The sequence below is a fragment of the Poecilia formosa genome, unplaced genomic scaffold (genome assembly GCF_000485575.1).
Source record: "Poecilia formosa unplaced genomic scaffold, Poecilia_formosa-5.1.2 Scaffold154, whole genome shotgun sequence".
NCBI classification, from domain to species: domain Eukaryota; kingdom Metazoa; phylum Chordata; class Actinopteri; order Cyprinodontiformes; family Poeciliidae; genus Poecilia; species Poecilia formosa.
Genome location: NW_006800093.1, coordinates 496,383 through 521,425, shown reverse-complemented (window position 1 = coordinate 521,425; position 25,043 = coordinate 496,383). Strand labels below are relative to the sequence as shown.

General features: G+C 38.8%; 1 protein-coding gene across 6 annotated transcripts in view; it reads left to right on the top strand.

Moving 5' to 3' along the window:
- Positions 1-25,043, top strand: part of cacna2d1a (calcium channel, voltage-dependent, alpha 2/delta subunit 1a) — an 81,930-nt gene that overhangs the window by 17,149 nt on the left and 39,738 nt on the right. For all 6 annotated transcript variants that reach the window (XM_016677362.1, XM_016677361.1, XM_016677360.1 and 3 more), the window contains 5 exons: positions 5,564-5,645; positions 7,250-7,366; positions 17,392-17,451; positions 19,660-19,695; positions 20,149-20,317. In XM_016677362.1, coding sequence (XP_016532848.1) covers positions 5,564-5,645; positions 7,250-7,366; positions 17,392-17,451; positions 19,660-19,695; positions 20,149-20,317 — 464 coding nt within the window. The remainder of the gene's footprint in view (positions 1-5,563; positions 5,646-7,249; positions 7,367-17,391; positions 17,452-19,659; positions 19,696-20,148; positions 20,318-25,043) is intronic.

The window sequence follows — 25,043 nt, the reverse complement described above, 5'->3', positions numbered from 1 at the left end:
CCAGTACATTGACAGTCGACCTCAAAATTGTACAGTTTCATTTTTATAACCACTTTTAGTCTTAAAAAAATGAATACAACTCTCTCCTACTTTCCCACGTCTATATAGCTTTGGCTTGTGTATTTTTGACCTTCTATGCATATTTACATATTTCATATTGGCTCCACCACCTGCCATGGTTACCTCTGACCCATGGACAACCCCCTACTATTCCTTAAAACAAATTAACACTCTAGTTACTGACCTTCATACATAGAACAGCTGGTGTAACAGTTATTATAGTGAAGTGGAGGGTTTTTTAATTTTTTTTATTTTAAACTGCCTCTACGTACATCTTTATCAGCTATTGTATGTGGGGGTAAAAGTGTTGAACCTTTAGTAAGAGACGACATTTTTATTTTAGAGAGTTTAATTAGTGAGAAGGAGCTCTCATCTGAGACTGAATTGTTTGTTTTATTATGTTTTCTTGGCCAGCGTGTCATTTAATTTCATGGCATTTAACTCACTGAGACATTATATTGTACATGTCGAGAATGTGGAAAGAACATAATGACGTTTGATATTGAATTTGAGCATTCAACGTCTCTCTTCCTGTTTGTCCAAACTCCAGCCAAGTGTGTCCCTGGCTCTCTGAAGCTAATCAGCTTGAGATGATATCTGCTGTCAAACGTAACTTTTGTGAACAATAAGCAGCGATATTGCAGGCGAGTGTGTGTGTGTATGTCTTACTGCAGAATCAGATCTAAGCCCAACAGTGCTGTGACTCATTTTAGCACACCACAGGAAATCATTTAATGGTGATAACATTGAGCATTCAATTTTTTTTTTAACAGTTTTACTTAACATTTGTTTTTAATTAGTTAAATTTAAACTTGATGAAACTAAAGCATTGGATTTTTTTTTTTTTTTCGTTCCAAAACCTTTACTTTTTAGTTGCGGTATTAACTTGCATGTGGCCTCCAAGTAATGTGAGCCCACAAAAATGCTGTGCAGTTTGGCTTTGCAATTAAAACATGACATTTATGTTAATAAATGCTTATTTGGAGAAAGTTGGTTTAAAGCAATTAAAAATGAACACTTGGTGCCAATGAAAGATGGCAGCAGCAGTGGGCACAATGTGGGGGAGGGGGAAAAAGAAAAAAACATTGATATGAATAAAATATAACAGCCATCATCTTTAAAGAAAATAATTCATATGAAAAGCTGCAGTTAAGCAAACAAATGCTTAACCCACTGGTCTAATACTTTAGGCAAGTTTGTGACCCATTTAACCACAACCACACAGAAGATCCTGACTCTGCACTGCCTTTTGTACAATTTGATACTAGATATTACTTTTTCTATATTTTGGATCAGAAGGTTGCGTAAATAACCCTGAAAGGTTTCAGATGGTGGCTACAGTAGACATTTCCATCAATGATCATCATTAGATTATTTTTTTATGGAGTTCTGAGCTTAATAGATTTCTGCTTTTGCTATTAGAATAAACAGGAAATCACCCAAAAATACTTTAAAGAACAGGTGGTCCTGTTGGAAGGGCTTTTTCCTTGGGTAATGGGAGGGGAAACTCTGAGATAGATTTGGCTTTTTGACAGGTCAGCTTGGTTGCCATCAGGGGGCAGACAGGCACACGGGACTACCGGGGCTTTTCCCAGTTAGCCAATGGGTTAGTTGGCTGGTGGTTCAGCCCATGGAGAAGCTGTCTCACTCAGTCTTCTATACCTCTTTTCTGCTACATTCAAGCTCTTCGTAGATTAACTCACTGAGCGGCAGCGGAGTGGGACCTGTAAACACATGAACAAGAGCTACAGCACCAGCTGACAAAACTCGTCCCACAAAGCCTGGGCTACAAAAACAAACAGCCTCTGCCATGCTTATTGAAAACTCAACAGCCAAGAAAAAGAGGAAAAGCCTCCTCCCTCCCTACTAGAGGCACATAAATTAGATCTCCCTGTTTGTGTCTTACATCCAGCACAGATGCACAGTGATATGGTTCTTGCTCTGTGGTATAATGGCCTTAAGCAGTACATGATTTGGTGGCTGCTCCAAAACAATCACCACCACTATCGGTGTTTAAAAGCAATCGCAGACAATTGCTTTTTTATTGCTGAGAAAATCCAAGCCGGGGCACTTTTTCTTCCCAGTCCGTCGCCTGGTTGTCATGATCATAATTGGCAGGTTCTAGTAATTAGCAAATTTCTTTGTACATTCCTACCTCCAAATGATGTGGTGACATCTGAAACCTCTTCCTTCCAAGAACAACACGATTACTCCAAAATGTGCTCCAACAACACTTGCCAAATTTGGACGCTGTTAAATTTTTAGTCCAATTTAAAAAAAAAAAAAAAAAAAGTATGATTGTGCAATTTTGTCTAATCTTTTCAGTGGTTGGACTATTTACAAGGGAAGATATGTTTTGGAAGTTCCTAGGCTGGGATAAACTCCAGCAGAAAGAGAGGAAAAATCTAAATATTAAATAACATTTGGCAAATCGGACAAAAGAAGTTGAGCAGAAAAAGGGGCTCAAACTGTCTGTCATGGGAAAAAAAAGCCTGCTTTATAAGTGGGTGATATTAATGACTCAGTGAGACAAGTGTGAGAGAACAGAGGCTTACAGTGCCAGCGGGGCTAACACTTGGCTGATTTTCACATGGTTTCTCTCATTTCCAGCCCTGAGGTCTGTAGTCGCTGCAGACAAGTCACTCTGCATTGCTCAGCCGCCATTATGGTTGTTTCCTTCTGTTGCTCGTCGTTACTCATCCCTCACCCGGCTCTTGTTTCCCAAAAGATTAAGGTAGAAAGCCCAAAGGGGCTTAGAAAAGGCAAAGACAACAGTCATACTATCAAAACTTTGCATACTAACTTCTCCAAATATTTGTTAATGCTTACTTCTTTCTTGAAAAATATTTTTGGGTCTTTCTTTGAAAACTACTTAATTTTAAGAAGCCTTCAGGCCAAGACTTGACCTTCAATTTTTTTCTGTATCACTTATAACACAACTAACTACTCTAACAAATTTGTAGAGAACTCATAAGAAGAATTATGTCTGTTTTTAAGAAGTGTTTGTATTCCTTGAATCTTTTCATTTTTTGTTTGTTTTTTTTTTAAATATAAGGTAAAAGATGCATGGTTTTCAGAATGTTTTTCAAATTAGAATCTGAAAAGGTGCTATGTGTTTATTTTTCACCACTCTACTGAACATTCCTGTATAGAATCCAGTGCAGTCACTTTCCTTCAGAGGTCACCTGAGTAGTCCATCGGTGTGTACGCTCGGTGTAAGTCCAGCTGATCTGTGATGAAGCCTCGGAGGTTGCTGGAGAACATTAGCGGTTAGCATCACGATGGACACGGTGCAACATGGTGATGGCGGCACCATGCAGTAGAAATGCTTTTGTTCAACTGTTGCAGGGAAACTAGGGGGGAAAAAAATTATGGGAAGACGGGTGGAGCTAAATGCATTTAGAAATATGACTTAACACTTGACTGAAGGTTCACTTTCCAGTAAGGCTGCAGCTTCCATTGTTGTCATGGAAATGGCTATGGAAGCTGGTCACTGAGCTGGAATTTTTAATGCAGGTCAGTTAATCGACCTAAAGAAGTTGGTATGAGAAAAAAAAACGTAAACTCGAATGTGGTAAGGATTTTAAAAGAATTTTTAATTAAGTCGACAAGTGAATACCAAACATGGTAAATAATCAGTTGCAACCCTACACATTACAGTGCCTTTCCCTTTAAACACCAGATGCCCTGTCCTCCACCAGGGCATATGGGTTACAGCTCTCTAAACTCTGAAGTAGCATTCATGCTAAAATAAACTCCAAAATATAGACCTACAGATCTTATTTGATTGGAAATATGCTAAGTTGCTTATACTTTTTTTTTTTTGTAAACCTCTGGCTATGCACCCCACTCAGTGAAACGTTGGGTGCAGAAGTTTGAAAAGGGGAATGTGCTGACGTTGTAGGTTAATTCTATATTTGCCCTGTGCCACTTGCAGCTGTCTCTTGGCAGGCTAAATATAATGTGTGGCTGCTATGCCACATATTTCCTCTGGTCATATTGCACTGTACTTTTTTCTTTTTTTTTTGGTCTGATAACATGAACAGTGGTCACATCTCAAAAATGTTACACAGTTTCATTGACAAAACATGATTTAAAATGTTGGGGAAGAAGACAACTTTTAACTGGAAGACTCACAAAGATTAGCCAGAAAACAGGAGACTGATGGATGCATTATATTAGCACCTGATTACCTGCCAAGACTGTTTCTGCAGAGAAATGTTTCAGTTTTTTATAAGATCCTAATCACCAGAAAAGTGCTTGTTAAAACAAAAATACTGAGCAGGAGCTGGTTCACCTATTTCGAAGCCCTGTTTAGCTGCACACTGGAAGTTTTTCACATCAGAAAACAAACTTGCATCACATATTTATTGAATTGAGAGGGGACCTGAAAGCACCTTTCAGAGCAGACCAGAACGGATTTGATTATTCCACAGTGTTCAATTCATCATCCAAAAATTAAAAGTGTGTCACAACTGCGGACTTACCCAGACGCCGCTGTTGACCTCCAAGACCTCTGACACATTAAATTTGTTTTTTGTTTTGTTTTGTTATCTGCAAGCCACAATCATCAAAATCCCAATAAACAAAAGGAAAAAATGATCTACGTAATGAATCTGGCATCATTTAATTTTCTAAAGAGTAAAACAATATTAAACTTCCTCATAATGTACATTTTTAATATACACCTGTAGTTGTAGCTACAACAAACTTGGCTTCCAGAAGAAAGCTATTGTCGAAAGCCATAAGAAGGCCTGTTTTCAATTTGACACAACTCGTGCAAAATGGCCCAGGCACAGATGTGGAAAAGGGTGCTGTGGTCAGTGGAGAACTGCTCCAAACAAGCGGAGAGGCTCGTCATTGTTTTGAAAGCGCTGATCCTGCACACGCTTGTACACAAACGTGCATAACCAAATCTGAACTGGATGTCGATTACTCTATAAGGAGCTGCTGTGCTGAAAGTCACAGTGGAGAAATATGATCTACAGCTGTTTAGATGTTCTCTTAACTGTTTATACATGTTAATTGAAGCTGGCTCTGTACCAAGGTCACATAATGCTGCTGGTCGAGTTGTTACAAAATATAGCGAGGGTAAAGATGGATCACGCTCGCCTCAGATGTTCTGATTGTTCTCTAGATTGTGAAGTTACACAACACCCCACATCCACCTCTCCCAAAAAAATTTATTTGATACATGTTTTTTGTTGTTGTTGTTGTTTGTTTATGATGGGGAAAATACATTAGCCAGCATGTTAACCCAGAGGCCATGACATCTTTTCAAAACCATGAAAGCCCTTGCTTTAATACACATGGGAACTAGAGCAACTTACAGTACACACTTGACTAAACATTAATATTTCACGCTTCCCTTCGCCGAGTCTAAATGGATATTTTAGCGAGTTGGTTTACTTGATAATATGATGTGGTAATGTAGGTGGCTTTCCAGCTGAATGAGACTTTTATTTTTTTATATTTTTTTTGCTGTTCTGTTCTCTGCTTGCAGCATAAAAGACTGGGTGTTCCAGATCCAAAAAGACTTGATCACATTAACAGACAAAGCCAGCGGGTTGGAGGACCTAATAAAGGTAAAAGGCTTTATTTTTTGACGTTGCTATCCTATTGCAAATAGAGGCATTAAATTGGTTGCATGGTGAATGATGAACACCATTACGTCTGCGGCTCAGGTTCTAACCCGACTCTGATCGTTTGCTAAATTTATTCTTTTCATTGCAATGTATCCTTAAACTTTTTCACTTTGTTTTGTTTACAACCCAAAACTCAAATGTATTTAATGTGGATTTTATCTGACGGAAAATCAGTGAATCATTTGTGACGCGGAAGCAAAATGGATACATACCTTACAATAACGCTGCAAATTAATGTCTGAAAAGTGGGCGAGTCAGAAGACTCGTAGTGATCCACAGCTTGGGTAGGAGAGTTTGACAGGACACTTGTTGGACACACTTGAATCAAATGGCTGAATTCCCTCTTCAACGGTTTATCCAGAGCCTTTTAACTAGCCGTTTGTTTGATGAAAGGTGTGTTGGGGAAGGAGGACATCTAAAAGTTTTGAGTGTAGCTGTTGAAGACTGCACTTGGGCCATACCCTTTTTTTTTCTTCTTTTTTTTTCTAGATCAAAGCATGTTAATGTTTTGTCTTTCAAAGTCCAGACCTAAATCCCAGAAAGCATCTGTAGCAAATCTTTGAAAACTTAAGGTGCTCTCTGAGTTTGATCTGTTTTCCAAAGAGGAATACGATCTTCACATTCTAGGTGTACGGCAAGATGAGGGGAAATATAAAAAAAAAATGAAAAGGGTATGAAAACTTTTGCAAAGAACTAAGTGATGTCAGCATAGATTGCAAGAAATAAGATTTCTTCAGCTGAAGTTAATTATTGTGTGTGGTTTGTTACTTGGGTTTTATCCTCTCATTAACCCTCTTTTGCTTGACCCGATCTGTTGGAAAAGCATCAACAGACTATTTATAGTAACTCTTCCTTATATCTGGGGCGACATCATTTCCTTTCAGCTTGCACAATATACACACAGATGAGATCAAGAACAAAAGCTTTCAAGTGTTGGCTAAAATTGCATCCAAACTCCTTTAAGACAGAATCCACACAACTTCTTTTTTTTTTTTTTAAATCCACGAAGATAGATGCCTCCGAGGATAAAATCAGTCAACTTTGAAGCGTCACAAAAATCAGCGGCAAACATGATTATGTTCGTGGAATGACTAAATTAACTGCATGCAAGGAGCATGAAGACGAATGCTCGCATATGCCTCAGCTCTGTGATTTGAATGCAGGACAGTAGAATGCCTTCCGGCTGCTAAATAATTGGATGTTTGGCATTTTTATGTCTTATTCTTTTCGCAGGGACATATTCTACATTCTTGTAAATAGTTTGCTTTGGCTTGACAGTACAATTTTATCAGCATTAAGGTAGCTTTTACTGGGCTTTGGCGATTGACATTAATCAAAGGGAAAAGCTTAATCAGAATTGTTCTTTTGAATTAAGTGAAGTTTAGGGAAAATGCATGACTCAAAATGTTAAAACTACTACCAAGGTCCTGGTTTTAACTCTCTCTGGAAGAAACTGGGTTGTTTTTATTTCTAATTTTATATGTCTTCACTTGACACAAAGTTATCTCTCACCCAGGCATTTCTCTCTCTTGTGATTATCTTAGATATATCATAAACACAAAACCCACTTCAGCGTGGAATCTAACAACGCGAGAAAGCTGGTGGCAACGGCTGCAGGAAACATAGAGAAACTGCTAGCTAATCGCTCCGAAGCCCTAAAGGTAAGATTTCTTTTTTCTTTTTTTTTTCCAAACCTATAACAGTGAGAGAGCCAGGCTCTCTCAAGTCTTTGGATCTGTTGTTGGACGTTGTGCTTTCAATTGTTTGTGCTATCACGTATCTCTCTAAGCAGATTGAATCTGTTTTCTGTTTGTTACAAATGAGAACAGGCTCTGGAACTCTTCCACTGCTTCAAGCCGTTTGCCGATCCAACATAATCAGATATCGTGCAGATGGATCACTTTAAGTTGCCACTTAAAAATCTTTGCATAATGTAACAGTTTGTGCTGCTTTGTCTTGTCGTTGTCACAGAGGGTTTGTTTCAAATTCCAGCAAATGTTTATTATTGTTGCATCTTTCCTTAGGCCTATCCAGGACCACATGGGTAGTTTTGGACAGTATTTCACTGAATGCAACTCGAGAAAAAGGCCAAACTTTTTCCAACAGGAATAATAATTATTATTATTTATTTTTTTATGTTTCCTCAGCAGATGATTTTTGAGGTTGCATCAGATTTTGTGCTCGTATAAATTCCACAAAGCACGTTATTCCATCTAATGACTTTTTTCTTTGTTTTGTTTTTTTTAAATAAGTGAAGGGCATGTCTTAAACAGTTTACCTGAAGGTTAAACTTAAATATGCCATTGCAAATATGATTCATCTAATTAATGCTTCCACTAAAATTAACTTGCAGGCAGCTTCATTGACAATCTTAACCCGAAGTGAACAAATGTTTCATCAATTTATTCAAACTTTGCTACACAAAATATACCTGTCATCAAATCTTGGAGGCTGCTACCATTTTATCTGCTGCCCCCCAATAAGTTGAGGAAGTAATTTTTAAAGAGTTCATGCACTGAGCAGACTTGCCAGATACAAGGCAGCGTCATCATTGTGACTTTTGGTTCTGTGTATGTACACTTAGAAATGGCAGGAGGTGAAATTGATCTGCACAACCTTTCACTGCTCATGAGGTTAACCAGATCAGGCCGACTAAATTAGGGTCTTGGGACGTTCCCAGTCTCGATCAATCCGGCTCAGAGTGCCAGAAATATCCAATTAAAGTCCGACAGCCTGTTGCCATGGTCACAGTCCCATCGATTGCAACGTCAGTCCCGCCAAGCATCCCAATAACTGCCTAGGGATGAGGGACAATTAGTTGCTGGTGTCGTGTTGCACCTGGAGAGGGAAACGCGATCGCGCTGCGATCCCGGGCGGAAAAGCTGGGATGTTGAACTAGAGATTCGCTCATTACATTTTATCTGTCTCATCAGCTGCACATTTTAGCTATTAAGAAAAGTGTGAAATAATGAAGGAGGAGATTGCTGATGGGCAGTTCATTGATTTAATTGTTGATTAGCATCAAAGGAAAAATAACAAGCACTGTCGTTTGTTTGTCAGTCGTAATGTTGATTTCTCTCCTTTTGAGTCTGGTCTCTCCCTTCCTTTTGTTTTAACAAGAAGGTGTTGTGGCTCAACATGAGCTTAATGCAGATTTTCTCTCTGAAAGGATTTCTATTGATATCTAAGAAAGATGAGTGTAAATTTGTGGCCCGTGTGTCCTCTGTCTCTGCAGACAGTATACTAAAGATAAGAGGTCTACTGCAGACGATTTGCCATTGGGATGTTGGCGTGTTGATATAAAATTCACAGTTCCATGAGACTAGCAGCAGAAGCAATTAGTTGGTGAATTACCTGGTGTGCCTGGTGAAACTGCACATCTGCCGAGCTTATATGAAGCGCAGCGCTCCTAGGAACTGTCAAGTTTTTTAGCCAGATTAAAATGCTACAAAGGGCGTCACATTAAGATTTTTCACCCAGTCCTTTTTGAGGAATCAGACTATTTCACCCGTGTATTTTGAACTTGATTGCAGTCCCTGAATCCTGACATTTGTGCCGAGACTGTTATAACTCCATGCAACACGTTTTGCCGTCTGTCTCAACTTCTTTAATCCTATTCTTATTAAAAAATAGTCTTATTTCACGTCACATGCTTTATTTTTTTTTCTTACCCAATGCATGTCTTTTCCTTTTAAACTTTCCCCTCAATCCCGTTCTGCTGGCTGTATTGCCTGTGACTTCGCGTTGCTTCTCCCATAGCTTCAGCCTGACTTTCTGTCACACTTAATTCCAATTTTCCTGTGTTTGTTTTCCCTCCCTTGTTTTTCCCCTCCATCCACTTCTGTCCTTCCTTGTTTCTTCTTTGGGGTGTGTGAACATGCATGTCAATGTTGTCTTTTTCCTCTTTCTCCATTTCAAACTGCTTTACATTTGAAACACTTTGAAGTAGGATACTTCTATGAAATGGAGGTTATATCTTGGTGGTACAAATTCTTCTAAGTTTAATTTTTAATTGTGGCACTAAAACTGACAGTGAAGTAATTCATACGCAAATGTATCAGTAAGGACACATCATTCAGTCCCATTTGTTTAAAATCTCCCCTTGTTATTTAATAATTTAATAACCCTTAAACACATACTATGCATACAATTAAATGATATACATATGCTTCAGAAGGAATAGTTGTATTTGGATATCTTAGTTTCTGACCCTCTTCCTTTTGTGCCATTACATAAATCTTTCACACCGCAGCGTAGGCGTGATTAATAGTGAATGAACTCGTACCACACAGTCTCGACCAACAGACACCTTTTTATTTATTTTTTTTATTACAATTACTCAGCCTTCTTTTTTTTTTTACCTGGCTCATCAAAAAATAGCCTCCTTCAGATATTCAGTTCACCTCCAGCTCCTCTGGCTCTCTGCTCATCAATTATTGAACGGCTCTTCTTAACCAACAGCCTTTGATGGAGCCGCTAACGTCTCCCTGTGGAATAGGTCATTCTTCCTCCCACAGTGACTCGGGTAGAAGTCTCTAAAAATGTTAGCAAATTAGGTTTGTTTGTTGTTGTTTTTCTTTTATCCAGTTGCTATATTTCTGGCTTAGAGACGTCCCAATACATGTTTATTTTTCTAGAAATGAAACTGTCCTATGGTCAGCCACCCACACTTAGGATTTTTTCTTTTATAGTCTCCTTAAGGTATGCAGATGGCATATATAAGCTGATTTTTTTTTTTTTTTTCTAATTGATGGTTGGACAAAAGGGGGAAAACAGAACATTAACACACATGGCACATGAAGTATCTCTTTGTCTGAAAGCAACAACATGTACTTTGTTCCCACCTGTAGGTTCTTGCTCCTTGGGAGGAAAGTAGCACTTATTTCAAATTACATACATCTATTAAATGATCATCATCTCTTACCACCTTTTGAAATAGACTTAATGTCAGTGTGTCTATCTATGCATTGAATTATCCATGTGACTTTTGGTTCATCTACTCTTCTTTTTTTGTTTGTCATCTTCTTCCTCTTTACTGTCTTGTATTTTTGCCATTGATATATTCAAGGCCTAACTTCTGTTTGACAATCTGTGGAAAACTTGTACTTTTTACTTTAAAACTTCAAAAATAAGTGATAAGAACTAGAAAATTGATTCAGAGTCTCAAAAGGTGTCAAATGTTGATATAAAACTATCTAGGAACCTTGTGATTGGAAAACAAAAATGAGGCTAAAATGACAAAAAAACTCATTTCTTTACTTTGGAAAGTATAAGTAAAAAACTGCTTCTTCTCAACTACACCAGAGAAAAAAGACAGACTACTAAAGATGGCGTTGCACCACAGAGCAGACTGTGAAATTTGAGTATCGATTGCCCAGTTGTTTCAGGCCTTGGATTGCATTAGTAGTTTGGCAGCAGATTTAAAAGGCTTCGGCTGCCCACCAGAGACGGAACCACAATTGGTATCCCTTTATGGAAACAGAAAAAAAAAAAAAAAAAACAGTTGTTTTTCCGCCTCAACTTGCTGGAGTGACTCTCCATCAAGAGAAAAACCAAATTTGCTTAATTGAGAGTTGGGCTGCTGCCACCAAGATTGAGAGTGGGTTTAGTTTGACTTATAACTGCCAAGAAGAAAGATGGCCTGTGCTGCAGTGGGACTGTTGATGAATAAAATGTCTCTGGTCTCTGGGAGATTTTGGTCTGCGGAGTGCATGGACCACGGATGGCAGTAGGTAACCATGACACCCTGGTTGCTTAGCTACAAAGGGGATCATAAACAGATGCCCCTCTTCCAATGTGAATATTTTTGCTTAGCTACTTTCTCTGTTAGCAAATTTTGTTTTTAACGCTGGGCAAACTAAGTGAGAAAACTCTCATTCGAGGACCCTCATCAGTCTTTTTTCATGTATAAAACTCTGAATTGCTTGTTTAGGAGCTTCCGTGCTCATTAACTTGTCTGAAGATGACTAGAACAACAGCACAAGTAGTGGAATAGGGCTTTTTTTTATTTATTTATTTATTTTTTTTATTGCTGTGTTGTGTAGTGGTGTGTAATTATGGAGGAGACGCCGATCTCTAGTGTCTGCAAGTGCGTTATTAGGCTGCCACTTGATGACATGCTGTGAGTCATTAGCCTCTGCTGTTAATCTTAATAACCGAGTACGGACTCGTGGAATCACAGACCCATTTACAGAGCTGTAACAAAGTATTCTCTCCTTTGAGGGAAACCTTTTGTTGTTTGTTACAGGTTTTTGAAAACATGATTAAATGCAGAAAGGGAATCCCCCCCCCAATGGTGTCTTCATTTATTTTAAAAGCATGAACCTGTTGTTTTGTCCATTGTAATGAGCCACACCCAGGTCTAAGCGCCAGATCGGTTTGCTTAGACAGAAATTTATTTTTATTTTTTTTAATTCCAGGTAGATTCAATAGTTGTTAAATTGTTTGTGCATTTACTCTGGTGCTCTTTGTTTGATATTAAACATGTTGTATTAAATTGTTTGTTTGATTGGGATACACAAGGCACCCAGCATGTTCTCCAGGCTAAGAAAAGTTTGTGTCTTAGTTTTTCTAAATACTTCTGATAGGAACAGAGTCGGCTGCATGACACACATGCAGGCCTGAAGCTGCAGCTGTAATTCACAACTTCACTGCACAAAGCGGAAAAATACTTAATAAATTGTATTATTTTTATCATAATCCTCAAACTGTGTAAATGATACTGAACCATAATTTTAGAAAAAGTACCTTTATTAACTTTTGGATCTCTAGTGAAGTAACTGACTCCATGAAAGCTTTGAATGGGACCTCAAGCTACCACTTGAATTGGATTGTAATGTTTTCAATTAGCAATTTACCAATTAACCAATCAGAAATCAGTCTCAGCTAGTTTCCCCTTGCTCGGGGAATGGCATGAGGCATACTTGGGAATCTTAAATGCATCAAATCTAGGAACTTCCATTATCTATTCTTTATAATCATACCAACCAACAAACTTTGCTTCAAGGCACCTTTTTGGTTATTCATAAATCTGAGGTGCTAGGCTGATTCTGTGACACACACTTTCAAATTTAATTATGCTAATCAGATGCTCCCAGTTGTAAAAGCAATATCTTCTGTTGATACTGCGCATGACCTTTTGTTCACAACTTCTACCTCTCTCTCTCTCTCTCTCTCACAGCACATTTCGTTCTTGTCGTCTTCAGAAAAGAAAGAAAATCCAAATTGCACGTCGCGCCTCTAAGAAAATTTGAAATCGGTATTGTGGAGAAAAAGCCAAATTGGGCTGACGCAAGTTGGCTAGCGCTTTGCTCAAAATAAAAAAGTGCGGAGTTGCACGTCGCTGTAAATTTGGCAGGCAATTACCAGGCATTTTTCTAGCAACAGGCTCTTGTTTTGTTTGATAATTTATGGCCCAAGCTTATCTGTTTCACGCTATGAAAACATACATCTGAATCTTGCTACTAATGTGTGCTTAAGGAATTGAGCTGATTTTGTGACTGTGTGTGTGCTTCTGGCCACCGGTGACTCATTAGTCACCACTTCCTGGAGTGTGTGTGTGCGTGTGCGTGTGTATGTGGCTGCTTTTGTCAGCCACAGCTGTTGGACTCTGTGTGTGGCTCCACTGAACCTGCTTTTTGTTTGTCATCTCTGTTTTCCTACATGATGCTTATCAGACATACAGTGTGCATACAAAGAGGGGAGCGTGTGTTTGATGTCTCCCTTATTAGAGCTCGCTGCCTTGCTCAATGCTGCTATTTTCAGTCCCATTTAGCTGCGGACAGGAACACCTGTGCTTCGTCTTGTACAAACAAAATTACGCTCGTTCGTTGTGCTGCTCACTTCATTTCCTTGGCTGAAAATATATTTGATTTCCATGACGGGCGCATCGATAATGGTGGAATATCTGGCGCAAATTAATGATTCCCCTCACCTGTTGTTATATATATATATATATAAAGAAGCAAGTTTTTCAAATGTCAAGTTGGTCGCAATGTTATCTAGAGTCTTAGAAACCAAAGGATAGGTGTGATTATTATTTAATGCATTGTACAGTAGCAATCTGGGTGTTGATTTCGGTGCACGAAGCTGCCACGTAAACACTCCAGCTGGGTGCAGCTGTTATCGGGTCTCATTTGCAGCCAGCTGGCACGCAGACAGCAAAGCACGGTCTGCTTGCTGAGGAAGGGATGAGTTGTCAGACCAGGGCGTGATGGCAGATCTTCAAACCAACACCCGTTTCTAACAAGTGGCGTTCTGCAAAGCCAGCATGTCTTAATGCTTCTTTCTTGTACTTACTGTACAGTTGTTGTCCTTCTGTTTCCATTGTGTGTGCGCCTTTGTTTCTCTTTTCTTCCTCCCCCCATCCCCCTTTTTCTCAGTACTTCCCTCCCAGCTCCCCATGGGCTGAGCAGGATAGATCTGACTAAAGTGGTGCCAGTCACAACAGCAGATGCTCATGTTTCCTCTGCTCTCCCATGCCTCCCTGCATATCAGTGGGGTGGCAGGTGTGTTTGCGTGTGTATGCGTTCTCTCCTGGCAGGACTAGACGCTCTAATCAGGGTGATGGGATGGTGTGTGTGTGTGTGTGTGTGTGTTTTATACAGTACCCCGAGTGTGGCGCTTTACACAATATGAAAATCACAGGAGCTGGAGTGTTTCTACATCAGAAGAACATGTATTGTCCCTGTGATTTTTATTTTATTTTATCTGAAATCGTCTTGGTTAGCTGAGATGTTTCTTCAAAATTCACCCCATTCATCCATTATTCAAATGAAAAAAAAAAAAAATCTAATTAGACAAATGGCTTACCTTCAAGACATGGTGAAAGTTGCTTTTGATCATTACAAGGAATCAGTTAACCTCTAACAAGATGCTAATTAAGGTAAAACTAATTAGGAAACAGAAAATGTAGTAAAAATACACAGGAGGGTTTACTCTGGCTTGGAGTGAGTTCACACATGATTTGGCACCATCAGTATCCCTAAAACCGTCGAGGCCAGTAGCAGTGTCTACCATCGTCTACACCGAGGAATTGCTCTACGAAATTAGTCTATGCAAGTGGCTGAAATGAGCTTACTAAATACGGTGAGATAAGGATCGTGCATCATCTGGTGGGAGCCATAAGTAGACCAGCTGATCCTCCTGATTTAGTTGGGTCTCTGACCACGATGAACACCTCCCTTTTAGAGGTTTTCCAATCAACCTCTAAAGATAGATTAGAAAAGAAACCACAACTTCTGAGACAAGCTATTTATTTTCCTTCTGGGGTGGGAAGGACTTCTGGGGTTTTCCAGAATGGAGAGGGCAGGATTTTCCTCCCTGACCTCTTAGCTCTCGTGATCTGATTTCTTTAGACCTAGTTCTGGACGCGCTGCCTCCATGACCCGATCTCAGAGGAGCAATAGATGGACTGATGGATGGATCTTGGGCATAAAATTGCACAGCATAAACCAGGCATAGATCAACACCCGTTTGTAACGTTGTAATCTCTTAATATGCACTTTATAGAAAGCTCTGCCTTTTGCTGCTAGTTTTAAGAATTTTACCTATTAAGTACTTTCGTCATTATTTGTATTACACATGTCATTTTGGTTCATGTGGCTCTCTCAGGTGGAAACTCTGTAAAACACTGGAATGGACTTAATGGAGTAGCTAGAAAGTGACAGAAACTGAACCAGCTGCTGGCCTTTGACCTGTAAACCTTTTCATCTGCCGCTCAGTTCCTCATTAATGTGCATCTGTTTCTGTCGGCGTGTGTGGTTGCACAAATTAGTGCCCAGGTGTGTGTGTGTATGCGTGAACAGGTGCTTGTAATGTGAGGTGACAGCTCTGTGAGCTGAGGTGTGTCGACAATGAGGCCGGTAGGTCCTGTAAATTTTCTATCTGCAGAGAATTCACTTTGAGCAAAAAAAAACCCAGTGAACTTATGTTAGTAGATGGGCACACCAGAGTGGAGGAAAACGTATTCTTGTTGATTCTTTAAACGTGTCAGTGAAATGCTACTTGATAGCCAAAAGTTAACGGACGAACATTGTTTCTTGCATGAAATACTCCAGTTTTTCTGCCCCTTGTTGAGTGTACAGGAATGCATAATTACAACTAAGCTATTCAAAGAAGGATGCAAATAGGGCGGCATCATGTGTAGCTTAGTAACACTTTTTTTTTTTTTTTTCAAAAAGCAAGTGGTTTGCAAAGTAAGGCCCTTTTTTGAATATGATTTGATTTGTTTGATCGCGAGTTGATATATCAAGAAAACTTGCCGATGAATTTCTTTGTACTCCCAAACTAAATTTGGAAATGGATTGTTTTATTTCTTTATCAATTTTAACTGATTCTTCAATACAAATCGATTGTTTGTCTTTGAATTAGTCTTGAGCTCGACAGGAAAGTGAAAACACAACTCGCATTATGTCGCTGCAACTCGAAGGCATCATATGCTTATATATGTCCAGTAAAAAGACCACCATGACCCCAACTGTCAGCACACATCTTTCTCAAAAGATTATACAAGCTTTTGTGTGGTTACAGTTATGGATTTCCCTCCCGCTCCCCCTGCAGGACAGGAGAAAGCACATTGGCCATATGTGTACCAATAACACAAATGTAAAGAGAAATGAAGCTGAGATTGTTTTTGAGCTAACCTGATTTCAAATGACAATAGCATCGGCCCTCAGCATGTGCTGTGAGATGTGAAATGATGTCAAGCCAGATCTTTGGGGAACGGGAAGGAAAATCTGCATTGGCAGTTGCCTCTGAGCCAGTAGACGATTCAGTGAGGAACTCGGTTTTAGCCAAAAAAAATAAAAATAAATCTTGATAGATCTACATATAGGAAAAAGATATTTGTAGGACTGCGATTAAGTTATGTAATTTAAAATATGCTGAAGTAATTAAATTTAAAGTCGTAATACGTAAAATTAAAATGTCAGTAAAAGAATATATTTTTTGTTTTGTTTATGATCAGGTTTTTCCAGGCTGGTAATGATTTCCACTTTCTTGCCTGACCTGCCGAATCAAAGTTAAATCAATTCTCATTTTATTCAAGGAAAAATATCCCAATTTCTATCTATAGATAATTAATTGTTGCTTTTTTTTTTTTTTTTTTAAGTTTTTATACTTAGGCCAAATGTGGCAGCTATATTCCAAAGTGCATTTTACATTGAGGCACAGCAATCAAAACCACTTTGATTGCTGTGATTGCCTTAATTTCAAAGCAAAAACTATATCAGTAATTCACTAAATTAATCCCCTCCTTCTCATATCATCAGTAAACTTGTTTCCTCGTCAGATTTCTTCTCTTTCTGCATGACTTTATGCCCTTAGAGCCGTGCATATCAAAAGGAAGAGATAGATTTCATATTTCCCTGGGGAAATTAATAGTACAGTGCATTTCTGGACCAGGTACAGATTAAAAACTAGGTCCATTATAAACCCATTAACCTAGTCATTAGGATCTGGGGAAAGATTGAATATGTGGGTGTCTAATTTTAGAGCAACACTGCCGTCACTGGTTCTTACAAATGCCAGATATTGAGTGCAGTCTCTTGAATTTGTGGCCAAGTTCAGGGTTCATGACATCAAATTTAACATTTCATTAATTTCATGATCGCATCTTTGACAGTTGTCTTTTCCTCAAATAAATCTGTAAAACCATCTTCCCCCCCTCCCCCCACTTTCTTTTTAGAGACTTGCAACCGAGGCCGAAAAGTTTCAAAAGGAACATGAGTGGACGGTCAACGGCGAGGTGAGTGTGTGGCTACGGCCCGATCTGATAAGTTCATTATCATGAAGATCAAGTGGTGCAGTAATCTGCATGTGCAGAGTGAGCAGAGCGACGTGTTATTCAATAAGATGGTAGTAATTTTGCAATTCTCGTTACAGTAACAATTGTACTTTAATAACTGTCTAAAAGATGGCACTTCATTATCTCTCATAACAGCCTGAAAGGAAGCAGACCTGGTCGTAAGGAACACTAATATGCTACTTTATCGCTTCCAGTTTTCATTGCTCTGAGAGTACTAAGGGTGCATTAAATGGGAATTCACAGCGAATGTGAAGTCATGCTTGTTTTACTCGTTAAGCCACAGTGTCTGAATGTTCGCACAGTCGTTGGTGGTTTTTTGGGGTTTCCCCGTGTTGGTTTTCTAAAATTATTATTATTTAATTTTGCAAATGCCACTTTATTGCAGCCAATTAACAAATGAAAAAATACTGAGTGTTCATTTAGTGATGGAGGGGGGAAAAGAAATTGAACGCAGCCATTAAAGCTTTTAGGTTTAAAATCCTCCCACAGTGCTTCCAAATCTTAATGACTTTATTCCATTAAACATCTTGGCATTGTTTCATGTCATGCATATTCTGCAGTGTTGAAAGAAGCTAAAGTAAAAAAATATATATCTTTAGTAGACTGACTGATTTATACTTTATGTAACTCAACAGATTTGCTGTCCTGGCAAAAAAAAAAAAAAATCTTTTTGCTTAATTAACTACAATTGTCTGACGGAGCCCAATGAAAATAATGGTGTTCTCTGTATGCAAATACCAGGTATGTGAAAACTATACCGATTGGATTAAAAAAAACATTGCAGCTGAGCCAATAACTATTCATATCCCTGGCAGGTTTAGGTCTAAGTAGCGTTTTAATTTTACTAATAGATTTCACTTTTAGTGGCCCTTTCAGAGTCCTGACTTAAATCTGAAAGAAAATCTGTGGAGGAGCTAAAGACTAGCATAATGGCAACAAGTTCTGTCCGTCTCAAAGACTTGGAGTTCCTCACCAAAGGTAAATTGTCAAAATATCAGTAGATATTTGTTAAAAGCTGGTCATGTATTTTAACAAATCCAAGTTTAATCTACAATAATCCCAGTCCAGATTTGATGAGGCATCGGTGTGTAATTCTCAGTGTTGTAACTTTGAGTAAGAATGCCAAAGGTTCTTGACATTAACACAGATATTAAAAACAAACATGTAGAGCATGATTTTTTATCACAGATAGCTTGCCAGTGGCGGCTTACGACGGTACTTTCTCCGATAGTTGCCACACAATGGTTCTTCAAGTTTGTTTGGTTTTTTCCTCAACTGGAACGCTTCCAATCAGGTGAATTTAACTTTCCTAAGCAGAGGAACATTGCAGGAGCATCGCCAACTTTTTAAGCTAAAACGCTTCATGCAGCAGATTATAGGCAGTGGTTAGGTAGGTAATTTTAAATCTCATTAAATCAAAGACGCTAAAAAAAAAAAAAAAAAAGGATTCCTGGTAAAGTTAAATGTTTATCTTTATTGTAGCTTATTGGAAGCCAATATTTCCAGTGCTCATGGATGCATTTTTTCCCCCCCCAACATAAAAATTTATTCCCAAATGTAAAATTTATGGTTTTAACAAAACTTTTACAGTATTATGGAGCATTCCTTTTGTATGTTTTACAATGAAACAACATAATTTCCCTCTTTTACTCCTTTTTTTTTGTATCAAGGTTTTTATATAAAAATAGAACCTAATTACCTGATTCATGACCTGAAAATTTTAAGCAGATGCTTGTGTTTGGCTTTAATTTGATTACAAACCCTTTGAGCTAACTCTACAGTGGCGGCAGCACTTGCCGTTCTGTTGTTGTACGTGGCTGTAAAGTAAGAAGACAGGTGGTGGGAGTCGGTGAACCAGCTTGGTTGCTCTGGGGAATTAGAACGTCAACAGTGTGGCTAGCTCGTTAGCAACCGACTAGCCTTTGTTCTGACAGGAAGCTCAGCAGCGCAAAATAACACCACTTCCCTCGCTGATTCATGCCGTCAGCGAGGGAAGTGGTGTTATGTACAGGGCCCTACCATATAAAGGAGAAAAATGTTTAAAGGGGCAGTATTATGTGAACTTATTATTTTATTTTTTTGTAGCTTTATGGAGTTATTGTCACTCATTTCTGATCTCTTCCTTTCTGTCTTTGGTCCACTTTGCAGGCTAACGAGCTCAAGTACTACAATGCCAAAGATGGCGTAAGTACATATTAATTCACTTTTTTTTTTTTTTTTTTAAGCAGAACACATTATGTATACCTTGGCAACAAACCAAAGGGTCAATATCACTGACACCTGATGAACAGTTCACACCTGTTAAAGGCTCACTTTTGGTTCTGTGAAAAAAATAATGTTGGGGGGTATAAAACGTGCCTTACGCGAATATGAATTCCTCTTGAACTCTTTCACATCTTGTTCCGTATTGGATTTTTCCTCATAATGCTGCGCATAATTGTGACGGAGAGGAAAACGATGCGTAGTTTTGAATGATCACATTTTTTCCCCCCTTAAACAAAAATTCATTAACGTGCAACATTTGCTATGCATCCACTCCCTTTTATAGAACCACAGTGCAAATACAAATGGAAGTCTTTGTAGCCATGTCTTATTTAACTTTAACGGGTTTTGTTTCATTTGAATTCCTTTGCACAGGTGAATAAGACCGCATTGAAAGAAAGAGAAAAAGAAAAGGATAAAGATAAAGAAGAGGACAAGAGCAACAGGTTCATTCCAGACGACTTTGAAATGGACCCCGACTTCAAACGCCTCGTCTCTTACAACACCACCGCCGTCCACATCCCCACCGACATATACGAAGGCTGTAAGTGGAATAGAGGAAACTTCATTGTAAGAAAAAAATATTCATAAAAACTTATTTGATAAAGCAAAGCCAACAGAAGAACAGATAAAGATGAACTATGATGCAGTGGAAAAATGTACCAGGGGACAGACTAGTAAGGTGTTTAGGTAGAGGAACTCCTCCCTCATTTTCAGAAGGCGGTGTGAAAAATTTATTTTTGCTTTGCCTATTTTTTTTGGCCCAAAAACATCCGAATTCTCCCTGCAATCCTGTGATGTTTTATTGTCATTGTATTTTTTATTTTTTTTTGACTGAGCTGATTCACCCACTTGTAACTGTGGTGTGAAAACGAATTATCTTCCTTGTGAGGTAATTTAATTAGTCCCACAGCACACAGTCATGCAGAGGAAACCTAAAGGAGTCAAATCTAAATCCATAACAAATATCTCACTGGCCATTAATCGGAGAAAATCTGGTTGTGTTTTAAAATTGTACGGCATTTAACTACTTGTACTGTACGATTTGCTTCATGCTGCTCAGACCTGATCAACTTGCAGCCACACCAGTGTTGAATATCTCTGCTTGTGAGGATTTCCTCTCCGTTCTTAGAAATGGCGTTCTAGTGACGTTCTTGAGGATAAGCCTTGCTTAAACGTATTCAACCAGAACCAGTGTTGGCCAAAAATTTGGGAGATTCAAACGCTAGATCTAAAACACAAATGGATTTTTAATTTTTTTTTTTTTATCCTACTGAGATGCCTAGTCACAAAATGTAAGGGCTTACAGAGAATTACAGTAGTTAAACTACAAATGTTCCTTCAACACCAACATTAATGTTAAGTTAGATGTTGGAAATGTTTGGTATTTGCACATGCATGTCAATCACCACTGCTTTTGTGATTGAAATTAGTTTTGCACAAAGCACATAATTCACATGTTTTATTGTAGGAGAGTAATGGAAAAACTAACAGACCTAACAAACGCGACACATTCTGTTGATTCTGTTATTGAATGATTATTGGATATGCCACGTTTAAAACGATGGCAGTGTGCAATTCAATGAGTGCGGTCATTCACATAAAAACATAGCTGTTAAATATTCCTGTTATTTATTTCCAGTTATCCTTTTTTTTTTTTTAAGCGTTAATAAAATATTTCCTGGTATATTTCTACAGCTGGTATAGAACATTCCCCTGCATCCTGTTTCCACTCGTCATCACTACGGTCACCATCTACAGTATACTTCAAAGATAAAACGCTCAGCCTTTGAGCACCATCTGCATTGTAGACAGTTGAAGTATTCTAGTCTATATATAGTTCAAATGCCATCCGCCCACTGGTCAGCACACTGGCCCCCTCTTTACCCTGGTCACCAGCTGCTCCCTTCCCTCATGCTGATCATTGACTCCACCAGTTCACAGCGTGTCGGCACACCCAAAACCGATCCTCTTTGAAGAAGTGCTTGCGAGAAACATTATGCTATTATTCTGTGTTCATCTCGCAGACAAACAGCTCTGCTTTTTTCTTTAAACATTTCATTTGTTGCTTTTTAATTTTTTTTTTCCAAAACAGCCACATTTTAGTATCAGTTGATTGATTGTGGTGTATTCAAAACATCAAATGTCTAATGGAAATATCTTTATTTACCTATTAAATATACATTTCATGTGTAAGATTATGCAATCAGATTATGGGTCCACAAAAACAAGGCAAGATTGCAACTTTTCTTTTTTTTTTCTTTTTTTTTTGAGAAACTAATAATTCTCTTTGTTGCTATAATAATAAAAGGTACATTCCAATTTGCAAAATAAGGTACAAAAATCCTATCAATCAATCAGTCAAACTTAATCGCCTAACTTCTCAATTGGGGCTCATAACAACAGCGGCTACACATTTTACATTTGTTATTTTAGTTTTAGAGAGCATCACAGGAGCCGATTTGATTTTTCTTACCATATTTAGTCTATACTCCTGCAAATAATTGGAAAATTAAAACATTTAAAGGGCTAAGTTGAATATTTTTGATGTGATGTTATGGATAATAGAAAAAAATGTCATACTTGTTGGAAAAGGAAATGCATCATGAAATAATTTAATCAGTTTAGTTGGTCGGTTGCGAGTCAACCAGAATGAACCTTTAAGGTGATGCAACATCTTTCTGAAAATGTTTAGTAAATCATTAACAGCAACAACTTTTACACAATTTCACTACAATAAAGTAGATTTTCCCCATTAAGCTGATAAACTGGTCTAGAATTGACAACACTACCTTTGTTTTTTTTAGGCAGTTTATTCTAGGACAGCCTACAAACTAAGAACACTTTAAATGGAGACAAGTCTTCACACCGACACAACGCTGTGTCTTTCTTCTGGCTGCACATACACACACTCAGGCTTGCCATTGATTTGGCAACAGGAAGGCAAATCCACAGCTGCAACATAACAGGCATCACAGAAGTAATCCTATGAGACCAGCTTATGTTTATATATTAAATTTAAAAGAAAAACAGGCCAATCTCAGCGGAGGGAAATGGGTTGATTTATATCGAGGCATACAGCTTGATGATATTGCTTCAGTTTGTGTTTATTACCATCAGCTGAGTGTTCGATATCAGTTTTGGCAACAGTCCTAACAGTATAGGCCTTCCAAACGCAACGGACTACATCACATGACTTTTATGTCCTTATACAGCGAGTCACTCCCAATAAGGCGGACTATAAATGTGCAGTGACGGGCCTCTGAGGCCTCTGACTGTGCAGACATTTTGTCATTGCCAAATGCACTTGGTTATTTTTACAAGCTGCAGTTATAATGATGAAAAGGCTGGGGGTTGGGTTCAGGAGATTCAATAGTGCGTTATGCTCAGTATGATTCAGTCATCTTTTTATTTATTTATTTTTTTTATTTTTTCTAACAGTGAGTGGACTACTGGCAGCTCGGCTTCGGGTATACTTTTAGTTTCTCATCTGTAGAAAAGGCCAGTTTATTTATTCCCCTTAAAGCTCAATAAATGTATGGTCAGTAAATTTTCAGTGTTGAACTTAAAGTAACAATGGGAAGGTATTTCCAAGTTTGACTCAAAAGTTGGCACGTTTCTGATACCAGCAGGGTTGTAGTTGGAGGCCTTCACTTTTTATCCTCCTTTTGCTGGCCTTAATAAATATAAAAATAGACTGCAGACTGCAAGATTTCAAGTAACACCCACTTAGAGTTTACATACCCAACCAGGTTACGTCATTTTCTTTCCTAAAGGTTTCTAAACCTCCAAGGACGTTCCGACTTTTATCTGTTCTCTTCTGTTTAATTAGCATCTGGAAGATGCATGCAACAAAACTCAAAAAGGAATCACTTTGAAGAAGATTAAAGAAACCATCATAATAAGTATACTTGCACATCAAGAAAAGGAAAACAAGTAGCTGAGATGTACCCAAAGTAGACAGTAGTAGCTTGCAAATGTAGCCATATCTTTTCAGTATGTTTGGACATGCTGGAATCACGAACTTCAGTGTAGTTAGGAAAGAGAGAGAAAACACCCTTTTAAAGAAGTGTCGGCAACACAGGTCCTGAAAAACTGAACTCATTACAGGCACTTCCTACCAAAATGCTTGCAGAACGACAACTACAAAACCCCCCACAAAAGGATCATGAAAGACCTGATAACCTTTGATGTTTTCTATAAGTGTTTTTAATTTATCTGCTTCTTTTCTATCTCCTTCAGTGTAGAGCCAGCTTGCATGTAACCAAAAATCATTTTAGCAGTGCAAAAGCTGTTAATTGTTTTATTATTATTATTATTATTATTATTATTATTTTGGAATCTCTACTGTGACAAGTTTTGCCTCTACTGAAGTTTGGATTAAGTTGCACTATTTCTCTGCAGCAGATAAAGGCCTCTGATGCCAAGTTGTCCACCTGCAACGTGAACACGTGTCAGGGATTTGCTCTTTGCCCGCTCACAGGCTGGACTCGGATGAAGTTCCCATTAGCACCAGCTGTAAAGTTGCTCTGTGTTTTAGCAACTCCCAGCTCTTGAAATCTTGAAAACGACGACCGGCTCCCGCTCTGCCGCCTCTCCGGCTGGCCAGTACATTCAGAGTTGCCATGGCAATGGGCATCTTGGTTGAAGGAGAAGCAGAGACTTGGGCACGCCCAAGATGCATCTCTTTGGCATGAGGAGAGTCAGTTGTAACTCGATTACGGAACTCGGTCTAGACGAGGCTGGCGTCCCTTTTGCTATTTATGTTGCTGTAGGAGAGCTGTGTAATCCACTGCTTTTATGTAGGAGAAGACGTTCTGCAGAGCCAAAGGAGTTGATCTCATATCGGTTTCCCTTAACCTTTGCTCCATTTCATTAGGCATAATACATTTTTGCTTCCTGGTGACAAATTTGTTGCTGCCTTTTCTCCCCCACATGATTGGAATCCATTCTCTGTGCCGATCCAGTGTTGGGTGGTCAGACTGGGATTTATCTAGTGTTTGTGTTCGCACACTCAAACTACGGATGAATCAGCCTGTCTGCATGCATGATTGTGATCGAGGGAGAGCTGGAAACACTTGAGGTGTGAGAGTTTGCGTGCGTGTCACGTCACGTGCACGTATCGCGCCGTATAGGGATCTCGTGGCTGCATATGCATGTCTTCTCGCTCATTAGGCAGAGCAGTGTGGATACGACGAGAAGAGATGAAAGGGGAGCGTTGTGGCCTTGGCAGGGGATCCGAGGCTCGTCTGATGCCCGTTTGCATCTAC